At 43.3% G+C, this 13,356-nt stretch overlaps 1 protein-coding gene across 1 annotated transcript in view; it reads left to right on the top strand.

The window, feature by feature from the left end:
• The window catches only part of LOC111960706 (serine/threonine-protein kinase ULK2-like), a 78,318-nt gene that overhangs the window by 32,866 nt on the left and 32,096 nt on the right, over positions 1–13,356 (top strand). The window contains 2 exon segments of the mRNA XM_070438920.1: positions 11,506–11,538; positions 13,130–13,166. Of these exon segments, the coding sequence (XP_070295021.1) occupies positions 11,506–11,538; positions 13,130–13,166 (70 nt within the window).

Below are 13,356 nucleotides of genomic sequence, written 5' to 3'. Positions count from 1 at the left end.
CATACAAATAATATACTTACAGTTAAAGTCGGAAGTTTACATACACTTAGGTTGGAGTCATTAAAACTCGTTTTTCAACCACTCCACAAATTTCTTGTTAACAAAGAATAGTTTTGGCAAGTCGGTTAGGACATTACTTTGTGCCTGACAAAAGTCATTTTTCCAACAATTGTTTACACACAGATTACTTAACTTATAATTCACTGTATCACAATTCCAGTGGGTCAGAAGTTTACATGCACTAAATTGACTGTGCCTTTAAACAGCTTGGACAATTCCAGAAAATGATGTCATGGCTTTAGAAGTTCTGATAGGCTAATTGACATCGTTTGAGTCAATTGGAGGTGTACCTGTGGATGTATTTCAAGGCCTACCTTCAAACTCAGTGCCTCTTTGCTTGACATCATAGAAAAATCAAAAGAAATCAGCCAAGACCTCAGATAAGAAATTGTAGACCTCCACAAGTCTGGTACATCCTTGGAAGCAATTTCCAAACGCCTGAAGGTACCACGTTCATCTGTACAAACAATAGTACGCAAGTATAAACACCATGGGACCACGCAGCCGTCATACCGCTCAGGAAGGAGACGCGTTCTGTCTCCTAGAGATGAACGTACTGTGGTGCGAAAAATGCAAATCAATCCCAGAACAACAGCAAAGAACCTTGTGAAGATGCTGGAGGAAACGGGTACAAAAGTATCTATATTCACAGTAAAACGAGTCCTATACCGACATAACCTGAAAGGCCGCTCATCAAGGAAGAAGCCACTGCTCCAAAATGGCCATAAAAAAGCCAGACTACAGTTTGCAACTGCCCATGGGGACAAAAATCGTAATTTTAGGAGAAATGTTCTCTGGTCTGATGAAACAAAAATAGAACTGTTTGGCCATAATGACCATTGTTATGTTTGGAGGATAAAGGGGGAGTCTTGCAAGCCAAAGAACACCATCCCAACCGTGAAGCACGGGGGTGGCAGCATCATGTTGTGGGGTTGCTTTGCTGCAGGAGAGACTGGTGCACTTCACAAAATAGATTGCATCATGAGGAGGGAAAATTATGTGGATATATTGAAGCAGCATCTCAAGACATCAGTCAGGAAGTTGAAGCTTGGTCGCAAATGGGTCTTCCAAATGGATAATGACCCCAAGGATACTTCCAAAGTTGTGGCAAAATGGCTTAAGGGCAACAAAGTCAAGGTATTGGAGTGGCCATCACAAACCCTGACCTCAACCCTATAGAAAATTTGTGAGCAGACCTGAAAAAGCGTTTGCGAGCAAGGAGGCCTACAAACCTGACTCAATTACAACAGCTCTGTCAGGAGGAATGGGCCAAAGTTCACCCAACTTGTTGAAGGCTACCCGAAACGTTTGACCCAAGTTAAACAATTTAAAGGCAATGCTACCAAGTACTAATTGAGTGTATGTAAACTTCTGACCCATTGGGAATGTGATGAAAGAAATAAAAGCAGAAATAAATCATTCTCTCTACTATTATTCTGACATTTCACATTCTTCAAATAAAGTGGTGATCCTAACTGACCTAAAATGGAATTTTGACTAGGATTAAATGTCAGGAATTGAGTTTAAATGTATTTGGCTAAGGTGTATGTAATCTTCCAACTTCAACTGTACCTTCCTTGAAAATCCATCTATACCGCCAAAGATGACAAATGTTGTCTCTTGGAAAAAAAGCATTGGAATTAAAAGTGAAATGTTTAACCTATTATTCCCGCTTCATTATTTATGTATCACCAGTTGATGAACAACTCCAGTTTCATACATCATTGAAATGTGTCTACAAATAAGTAATAATAAAAAGTAAAAATTACTTCTTAGATTTGATGGAGACATTATACTTCTTCGTACCTATGTCAATTTATGATTTGTATCAGTGTGGATGAGAGACTGGGGAGCAGGGATAGAGTATTTTTGCCGACCAATGCAACAAAGATGGATCATTCTGGCAATGATACCTGCACCATCTACACGCTGCAAAGACTCCCTAACTCTTCGCCATTGTACACGATGGCCCATTGCTTGGAGATTTCCTTTGACCATTATTAAGCCTGCATGGGGCATCCTTGCCTTAATGGCCCTAACTTTCTGGTCTAACACTTCATCTGACATCAGAATAGCATTCCCTGACAGACATATTGTGATCTTTCATCCTTCTGTAAAAAGCTAACCGTTACACTGCCATGAAATATGATTATATATTAACTATGAAACAAATAGGACATGGCCTGCTTATGAGTTGCCATGAAAGAAAGTTAGATGAATTCAACTGAAAATGGTGAGAACAGGCGCTCGTAGCTAAATGTGTTTGGTTAGCTTGAGAAGAATAATTGTATGATTTATCATTCTACGGTATGTATGTAATATAGTAGAACGTTATGAACCGACACTGAATCGTAGGAGCTAACTACTAGCTATGTGGAAGTTGGACGGAAGAACGCCCAGTGCTGCTTACCTGAGATTCCATCATCACACACTCCTTCGTAGGTGTCCGCTATGACTTCCTTTGTGTCGGAAAGAAAGGCTGAACAGTATTGGTTGTAGCCAAACTGACACTCCAAAAATTGCCAAAATGGAGTGTGATTGATAGCGAAATTAAATAAAGTTTTGCTCTCGACAAAAATACATCCATTTGTTGCAAGTTGGGGATGGGGCTAATAGCTGAACAATAGACTATTTAACCTTTACTAGAGAATAGTTTAATAGCCGAGCTAGGTGTGAAAAAACCCCGTCCTATCACAGACCAGATTTGCCTTATCGACCAAGGGGGAGTTAGAGCACTGATTTATGCTTTTGGGTCCCAATGCACTACTGTGTGTCTAACTGACAATGAATGGGCAATATAGACCAAATAATAAACTGATAATTGTGCACGACTTCAAATGAAACAAGCAGGGAGGAGGTTTCGAACCCAACCTTCTTGCCCAAAGTCCAGCGAGCTATCGACTGTGCACCAAAAGCATGCTCAAGTCGCAGAGTCGATAGAGCGCGTCCTCACGGTAGCTTGCTACTCAATGTAATAAAGTAATTACTTTTTCAAATAAGTTACCTTACACGTTATGTTGGCTGACAATTTGTTAGCTACGCTGTATTTAGGAACAACATAGCATATTACAGCAGTATGTACCGGTATGTTCGTTATCTACCTAACGTTAGTAGTTATACATCAAACTTGACAGTATTTTAACTATAGGCTATCTAACTACCCAACGTTTATTGACATGATTATTCCCGTCATTCTTAGCTTAGGTAAATGGTATAGTCGTTGTTCGTTCTCAATGGACATTCGGGTGCTTTCGTAAATTCGCTCTGGCTATCTACTCCGATTTCAGAGCACTCTCATCTGAATGTACCAGAGCGCAGAATAATGAATTTACGAGCGCTCAACACCTGTTGAATATGGCCGGTGTCAGTAAACATCGGCAAAAAAGCGTAATTAAATTGTTTCCAGCAACACAGTTACAGTCACCAACACTCTGGTTAACACAAAAACTGCCTAACCAGCTCTGCTAGGGTGAGTAAAATGGTCAGAGTGGTCTCATTTGTGTCTGGAAGTAGCTAGCATGCTAGCCAATGTTAGCTTGGGTGCTTGACTGCCGTTGTAAGGCCAGAACGCTCAAATCAACCCTATTACTCTGCCTGAACGTCCGGTGTGGGCACCGAGAGCGAAACGGTCTGAATTTACCCAGAGGGTTTTTCGGTTATCATGGAATAGAAACACCATAATATTAATCAAATGAATTAAGCAATGGAAGACTATCAAGAACTTCTCAAAGATGGCCTCTGGTGGTCAAACTAGCACTAACTTGCATTAACAGAAAAAATGGCTGACAATTAGATAATGTGCCACAGAATGCGCTGCAGTATGACAACTTTTAAAGGAGCACCCACTAACAAAATGTGGGAAAAGTAAAGCGGTCTGAATACTTTCCGAATGCACTGTACATCAAACACATGATTTCCATGTGTTTAATGCCATTCCATTTGCTCCGTTCCAGCCATTAATATGAGCCATTCTCCCCTCAGCAGCCTCCAATGAGTTAGAAACTCACACCCAGCACACTCAAATCTCCCACGCACACACATACTGCTTTCACATTGGATTTAAGGTATTTTGCTTGTTAAAAAATAATAATAATAATGTGGGCAATATTTATTTGACTCCCCTTACAACTAGGCCCATTTTTACCACATTTTTGCCTGCATACACCTTTTATACCTCTCGTGTACATGCCGGGGACGAGTGTTGGTGGTGTGGGGGTGTATTTTAATAAATCCATTGAGAATATACATCATCAAAAATACACTGCTCAAAAAAATAAAGGGAACACTTAAACAACACAATGTAACTCCAAGTCAATCACACTTCTGTGAAATCAAACTGTCCACTTAGGAAGCAACACTGATTGACAATAAATTTCACATGCTGTTGTGCAAATGGAATAGACAACAGGTGGAAATTATAGGCAATTAGCAAGACACCCCCAATAAAGGAGTGGTTCTGCAGGTCGGTGACCACAGACCACTTCTCAGTTCCTATGCTTCCTGGCTGATGTTTTGGTCACTTTTGAATGCTGGCGGTGCTTTCACTCTAGTGGTAGCATGAGACGGAGTCTACAACCCACACAAGTGGCTCAGGTAGTGCAGCTCATCCAGGATGTCACATAAATGCGAGCTGTGGCAAGAAGGTTTGCTGTGTCTGTCAGCGTAGTGTCCAGAGCATGGAGGCGCTACCAGGAGACAGGCCAGTACATCAGGAGACGTGGAGGAGGCCGTGGGAGGGCAACAACCCAGCAGCAGGACCGCTACCCCCGCCTTTGTGCAAGAGGAGCAGGAGGAGCACTGCCAGAGCCCTGCAAAATGACCTCCAGCAGGCCACAAATGTGCATGTGTCTGCTCAAACGGTCAGAAAACAGACTCTATGAGGGTGGTATGAGGGCCCGACGTCCACAGGTGGGGGTTGTGCTTACAGCCCAACACCGTGCAGGACGTTTGGCATTTGCCAGAGAACACCAAGATTGGCAAATTCGCCACTGGCGCCCTCTGCTCTTCACAGATGAAAGCAGGTTCACACTGAGCACATGTGACAGACGTGACAGAGTCTGAGACGCCGTGGAGAACGTTCGCTGCCTGCAACATCCTCCAGCATGACCGGTTTGGCGGTGGGTCAGTCATGGTGTGGGGTGGCATTTCTTGGGGGCCGCACAGCCCTCCATGTGCTCGCCAGAGGTAGCCTGACTGCCATTAGGTACCGAGATGAGATCCTCAGACCCCTTGTGAGGCCATATGCTGGTGCGGTTGGCCCTGGGTTCCTCCTAATGCAAGACAATGCTAGACCTCATGTGGCTGGAGTGTGTCAGCAGTTCCTGCAAGAGGAAGGCATTGATGCTATGGACTGGCCCGCCCGTTCCCAGACCTGAATCCAATTGAGCACATCTGGGACATCATGTCTCGCTCCATCCACCAACGCCACGTTGCACCACAGACTGTCCAGGAGTTGGCGGATGCTTTAGTCCAGGTCTGGGAGGAGATCCCTCAGGAGACCATCCGCCACCTCATCAGGAGCATGCCCAGGCGTTGTAGGGAGGTCATACAGGCACGTGGAGGCCACACACACACTACTGAGCCTCATTTTGACTTGTTTTAAGAACGTAACATCAAAGTTGGATCAGCCTGTAGTGTGGTTTTCCACTTTAATTTTGAGTGTGACTCCAAATCCAGACCTCCATGGGTTGATAAATTTGATTTCCATTGATAATTTTTGTGTGATTTTGTTGTCAGCACATTCAACTATGTAAAGAAAAAAGTATTTAATAAGAATATTTCATTCATTCAGATCTAGGATGTGTTATTTTACTGTTCCCTTTATTTTTTTTAGCAGTGTATATACGTAACATGCAACAATTTCAAAGGTCTCAAAGGTCTTGAAATAAATGTATCTATGAATTTCACATGACTGGGAATACAGATATGCATCTGTTGGTCACAGATACCTTATAAAAAATATTTTATAAAGTAGGGGAGTGGATCAGAAAACCAGTAAGTATCTGTTGTGACCACCATTTGTCTCATGCGGTGCGACACATCTCCTTTGCATAGAGTTGATCAGGCTGTTGATTGTGGCCTGTGGAATGTTGTCCCACTCCTCTTCAATGGCTTTACAAATTTGGTGGTTATTGGCGGGAACTGAAACACGCTGTTGTACACATCGTCCCAGAGCATCCCAAACATGCAGGTCATGAAGAACTGGGACATTTTCAGCTTCCAGGAATTGTGTACAGATCCTTGCAACATAGTCTGTGCATTATCATGCTGAAACATGAGGTGATGGCAGGGAATGAATGGACGACAATGGGCCTCAGGATCTCGTCACGGTATCTCTGTGCATTCAAATTGCCATCGATAAAATGCAATTGTGTTCGTTGTCCGTATGTTATGCCTGCCCATATCAAAACCCCACCGCTGCCATGGGGCACTCTGTTTACAACGTTTACATCAGCAAACTGCTCGCCCACATGGCACCATACATGTGGCCTGCGGTTGTGAGGCCAGTTGGACATATTGCCAAATTCTCTAAAACAACATTGGAGGCGGCATATGGCAGACAAATGAACATTCAATTCTTTGGCAACCGCTCTGGGGACATTCCTGCAGTCAGCATGTTAATGTACGCTCCCTCAAAACTTGAGACATCTGTGGCATTGTGTTATGTGACAAAACTGCACATTTTTGTGGCCTTTTATTGTCCCCAGCACAAGGTGCACCCGTGTAATGATCATGCTGTTTAATCAGCTTCTTTAGATTTTGGATTTAGCATTTTGTGCATATGGAACATTTCTGGGATCTTTTATTTCAGCTAATGAAACATGGAACCAACACTTTACACACTTTACATATTGTGTTTATATTTTTATTCAAAGCAAATCCTTCCACTTTGTTAAGGAGTATGTGTAGGTTCTTCGTCATGATACCGATAGAAAATAATAGCAAACCTATTTTCAAAAGCATGTGAGTCTGGTGTATATATTTCAAACCCTATGCAGGCTTTTGGGCAAAAGTGAGCAAAATAATAGGCTTACTGTTGATTTAGGCTACGTTATTGCATGCTAAATGTATCTGATCAGTGATAGATTAGCAAACGAATAGATTAGCTACCTCGCACCTACACTTATTTGCCCAGCCAGAGATCAAATAACGAAATATACAAACGGAGACTGATTCAGTGAAACAAAATCACATTGATTGATTATCAGACAAGCCAGTGGAGTTGCAGGATTTTGGTTGGGAGTTGGCCTAGGCTACTAAGCGACTGCAAGTGAAGAGCAAAATAGTTAAACTACATAACATGGCAAAATGTTGTAATAAATGAGCCAACTAGACAAGATGATCATGAGCATCACTCACCTCAATTTAGCTAACATTTCCCCAGCCTAATTGTAGTCTAACCAATATTCAATCTGACAGATTGATTCATCAAGATGAGCCCCCACGCTTGCAAGAGTTTAAGAGCGTAATGTGTTTGCCAATGCCGCCTCAGCATTACGGCTATGTTTCATACTAAGCCATAGGCAGAACTTTATTGAAATAATTGTTATTTATTTATGTTATTTAACCCTTTTATTTTACCAGGTAAGTTGACTGAGAATACATTCTCATTTACAGCGACCAGGTCGTTTGGCGTAAATAAAAGTTTAGGTTTTGATACCGACAATACCTTTTCATATATAAAGAAAAGGTGGAAAAAAGCTGACGGGATGGTAAAGTATAATACTGTAGGTCTTAGAACAGCTGACGGGATGGTAAAGTATAATACTGTAGGTCTTAGAACAGCTGACGGGATGAAAGTATAATACTGTAGGTCTTAGAACAGCTGACGGATGGTAAGTTATAATACTTTAGGTCTTAGAAACAGCTGACGGGATGGTAAAGTATAATACTGTAGGTCTTTAAGAACAGCTGACGGGATGGTAAAGTATAATACTGTAGGTCTTAGAAAAGCTGACGGGATGGTAAAGTATAATACTGTAGGTCTTAGAACAGCTGACGGGATGGTAAAGTATAATACTGTTAGGTCTTATGAACAGCTGACGGGATGGTAAAGTATAATACGTAGGTCTTTAGAACAGCTGACGGGATGGTAAAGTATAATACTGTAGGTCTTAGAACAGCTGACGGGATGGTAAAGTATAATACTGTAGGTCTTAGAACAGCTGGGGGTAGTTTGTGTGCGCTTTGTTTGCCCCGAGAGAGGGAAAATGATTTAGCTTTATGTTATTTGACAAACACACACACACTCAAGTATATTTGGTTATAGGATTTTAACTTTCCATATGTACCAAGCAAGGAGAAAGATTTATGCTAGAGGCATCTAATTTCATTATGCTTTTCTGACAAGTTTTCTAACATTCTTTATTGTACAGGTCTGTCTTGTCTTGGTCTAAGGAGAGGGATACCTCTTCTTAGTTGGCCTAATTTCTGGACACTCGTGACCTAAACGATGAGCTCATAGAGGGACAGTGCCAGGCTGTCTCCGGTGTGATGCCTTTGCAGGACATTAGGTTCTCCCATAGGTTCATTAGGTTCTCCCTTCAACTGCAAGTAGATCACCACTGTGTGTGTGTGTATTGCGCACACGTGTGATGAAAACACCAATGGGTCCCGTGCCACCACTAACAACACTGTATGTCCCCTGCTGCTCGAAGGGTTCACCCTGCCTTTGAAACACATTAACAGAACAACGCTCTCTCAGCACCCTGTAATCATCATAACATACATCATATTATAAACTGGATGGTTTGAGCCCTGAATGCTCATTGACTGAAAGACATGGTATATCAGACCGTATACCACGGGTATGACAAAACATAACTTTTTACTGCTCTAATCACGTTGGTAACCAGTTTATAATAGCAATAAGGCACCTCGGGGGTTTGTGATATATGGCCAATATACCACGGCTAAGGGCTGTGTCCAGGCACTCTTCGTTGCGTAGTGCATAAGAACAGCCCTGAGCAAGAACAGCCCTGAGCTGTGGTATATTGGCCATATACCACACCCCCTTTTACCTTATTGCTTAATTAATCACCACAGTGTGTCTCGTAGTGTGTGACACAGCTATGTATCTAGCGTGCAGTAATATTAGACTAGGCTAGATTCTTGGTTCTCAGAATGCTAAGGATTACTCTGAATTTGCGTAACAGATGTGTGCCGAGTGGATTTCCAGTCCACATATAGAACCCTATTCTCTAATGTCCTCAACAATTTAAAACTGAGCCCAGCCGGCCCCCTCTCTTCTCCCGCTGTTACCTTCCCCCCTTCGTTCTTATGTAGCCCAGGACTCAGTCTACCGTGTGACGCAACAAACAGGACAGACACACTAAGAATACGTTGTTGTTTTGGCCCGGCTCTAGAGTTGTGTTGGCATTCTGAACATTTCTGTGAGGTGGAGGGCTGAAGCGGTGGAAAATGGTTGGGGGATGTTTTGAGTTTCCCTCAAGACAACATTTCTTCGAGCTGATGTACTACTGTTCCTTCTAGTGTTTTCTGGAAGAGCATCGCTCAAAGCTTGTTTGTGGCATAACTCTGACTGGATCGCCTCGTGACTCAGTGGTTTTAGAAGGATTGTGAAATGCTTTTATAAGTGGAATATGTCTGCTTGCGTGAGGGGCTGCTGATGTTGGATAGCAGGAAGCAGAATTGTTTATGCTTCTGTTTTTAGTTGTGGTGTATTCCTTTGAGGAAGGAGGGTTATGTAGAATAACCCTGTTGGCAGTTGGTCTTGTGTGTCTGTCCAAGGTCCATCAATTCTTTAACAGATAGTGTTTTGTGTCACAGTACATTCTGACTCATTTGGTGTCTCCTCTCTTGTGGTAAATGTGTTGATAATAATAGCTGTAACCAACCACTGCCTTAGAAAATACTGAATGCCACTTAGTCTAGATTTGGACCATGGAAGAGGTTTTGGACTCTCTTGTAGGATTGATTTTATGGTGGCATAGACAGTTCATTGTACATTGTCAACCTACTGAGGGTTGGAGGTTAAAGGGGGTGAGGCTGTCCTGTATTTGTACCTCTTACGTATCAATTACCCTCCAGGACAGTGTCCAGCCTGGCCAACACCCTTCTTTCCTCTCCTCCTATTCTTCCTCTCCCAGTCCTCATCAACCAGTATAGAGCAGGGGCTGAAAACAGCTTGTTATGTAATCTTGCCCAGGCCAAGACCAGACACCACAAACACACACACACACCGACCAGAATCCCATTATCCTAGTATCCACAGCAACGAGCCAATGGGATTGGCCAGGGAGGAGGGGGGCCCAGCCAATAAGCCTGGTGCAGTCTGACAGGTCAGCAGATAGGAAGGAGCTGAAGTGGAATTAATGGGTGGCTGTTGTGGTTGCTCTCTATCTGGAAACCTTGGCTGAGAGACCATTAGAACCACAGAGTAATGCAGTCCAGTAACTGACTAGTATGGCAGTTGGTAGTCAAGGAATTGTTTTTGAGACGCATTGATTTGTTAGTACAGTACACAAAAAATAATGCCATCAAATGTATTTGAACTCATACGCTCCTTAGAAAGGAAAGAAGCCTTTCATGTGGCAGGCTGTTTCTCTTAAATTTGGAAATGGTTTTTGGAAATGTTTTTTTGCCCATGTCACAAGATACACTTCTGGATCTAATCATAGATAGCCTACTTAGAATGGCACTGAAGGGATTGGAAAATGTGTGACGACAATTGTGTTGTTGATGAGAACTTGATGCACATGCCAAGATGCTTGATCTGCCATATGCTGCAGTACCCTCAACCTGACACCACACACATGCGCAAACACACACCCAAACACTCCCCCAAATACATGTGAGCTTGCTTAACCTGGAGGCCTGCTTGGGTTACTTTGGCTCCTGTCCAGCATCTTCTTTGCTCCTGCATCACCATGTTGACAAGGTGGCTCCTATATCTGTCACCTTGCCCAGTTCCCTTGAACCAAATATCCCGAACACACACACACACCCCAGCACATCCCAACAACCTCCACTTGGACCTGTTGTGTAATAAACTCCATTCCTCTCCCCTCAAAAATGTAGACTGTAGCACGACACAGCTTGGAGGCGAGGGGTTCACTAAGGACGGCATGGTTTCTTGAGGGGCGCCAATTTGATCTTAACCCCATGTAGGTCGCCCAGTATGAGATGGAGGATGAGGGTGTCAATGTGTCTAGATTGGAGCAAGGTATTGTACTGTACGGATCCAATCCAGATCAGTGGATCAGTTATGCTATGGGCTTCAGTTCATGCTGGGTGGCAAAGGAATCCTATTGTCTGTACTCTACACATATGATCCATCTATACAGTATATGTAGGCTATATCTGTCTGCACCATACATACATGTCAGTCTGTGTGACGAATCTGTTCCTCTATGTAGTGGATGTGACAGGTGTTGTGAGAGAGATGATCACTCTAACCCATGTTGTTTCTCTCCTGTCTTCCAGGAAACTCCCAACTCTGTGTTCCTGGTCATGGAGGTAGGTGGAGTGTCACACTATCAGCATGCAACCTCTTCTACCGAGCTGCCTGTAGGCTGCCAGGGTCTCTGCCTTTGTGTTGATACCTCTCCCCTCTCTCTCTCTGTCTTACTCTGCTTAATTACCCACCCCTCCCCCATGCTCTCTCTCCACATGCCCATGGTAATTTCCTCAGTCCTATGAGAGGCTGCAAACCCAGTGTGCGCCTGTCCTCACTCTGCCTCTCCCATCCCCCTTCTTCTTTCTCTCTCTCCTCTCTCCCTCTCATTGCTCAAGACCAAAAAATTCCACAAACCGCCTGAAGGAAAGAAACTAACTATATGACACCTTAAGTAGCCCTTTAAAAATATACCTGTACACCCACACCCCGCTTTCCAGGAATACTGTTGTTCATTTGCAAAACATTGTTCATTTGCTTTATATTTAGCCCTGCAATACTTATTCTGCCCCTTCTCATATTCTTGCTGTTGTTAAGCTAACTGGCTGTGCAAGGTGTCATGGGACCCTGGTACCTTTTACCTTGGCCTGCCTGGGGTGTTCTAGCTTGTTGTAGATACCGCTGTGTTCTGAGAGCCACACTGACACTAAGGAGGTGGGGTCTCTGGCACAGGAGAAGAAACAGACATAAATCTGGCTTTGGTCTTCTAGTTAGCAGGCTGCTTAATCAATGTATACCCCTACCAGAGAAATGAGCATAGATAGCATCGACAGTAGGCTAGCATGGATGCTAATCTGGCTGGTGTTTGCCAGACTGCTTGTTTTGCCTAGTAAGAAAGGCTTGTCTTACTCAGGTTAGAGGAGGGATCAGATTAATTATTACTTATTATGGTGGAACCCTAAGAATGTCTTATTTAAACTCTGCTCAATGCCTCTGCTGCTTGCAGTAAACTGATTGGAATGCACACAGAGCATGTCTCTCACTCCATCCATGTGTCAATATAAGGATCTGAGCTGTAATTGATTTCCCTGTACAAAGGCTAAACAACATGGTGTGGTAATAAACTGAACTGGAGTCAGATCCTATCGGTCACTGATAAGGCAGAGGCTCTTTAAGGCCAGATCAAACCAATGCTTTGATCAGAGGAAGCTCTGGTAACCAACAGGATTTAATTGGTGGTTCAACTGACAGAACTGGAAATGGTGGACAGACATGGGGTAGATGCTATCTTAAATGTTCCTACCACCTAGCTGCCCTCTTTCTCCTCCACTTTCTTTCCCCTTCTCCCTTATACCTTTTCTCTAACTCGCTCACTAACTCTCTCTGTCTTTCTTGGACTACTCTCCTTTCCATTCTCTGTGTTGACTAAGGATTAACAGAGACTGTCAGTACTGATAACAGCACAGCCATTCATCAGATTAATTGATGAGACCCATCGTTATCTGGGCTTTGTGGTCACATACAACGTACACACACACACACACACACACACACACACACACACACACACACACACACACACACACACACACACACACACACACACACACACACACACACACACACACACACACACAGCTTGATACTGTTTATCCTTTGTTCTTACACAGCCTGCTAATAGAATGGTTTTGTTTGTCTTGTTCCTCCCCACAGTACTGCAACGGTGGCGATCTGGCTGACTATCTGCAAGGTAAGCATCGCACTAATCTCAATACACACTGGGTATTATTCATCAAAACAAAGTAACTAGCGGTGGAGAGGAGGGGGGTGTGTGTGTGTGTGTGTGTGTGTTCCCAATGCAAGGGAGTGCTGTGTGTAGGAGCCACCACAGTGTTATGACACAATGGGTTCTTTCTTTAGCACCGAGGTCAGCAAAGCTC

The sequence above is a fragment of the Salvelinus sp. IW2-2015 genome, linkage group LG4p (assembly GCF_002910315.2).
Source record: "Salvelinus sp. IW2-2015 linkage group LG4p, ASM291031v2, whole genome shotgun sequence".
NCBI classification, from domain to species: Eukaryota; Metazoa; Chordata; class Actinopteri; order Salmoniformes; family Salmonidae; genus Salvelinus; species Salvelinus sp. IW2-2015.
The sequence above is the reverse complement of the archived record's forward strand: the minus strand, read 5'-3'. Positions and strand labels throughout refer to the sequence as shown.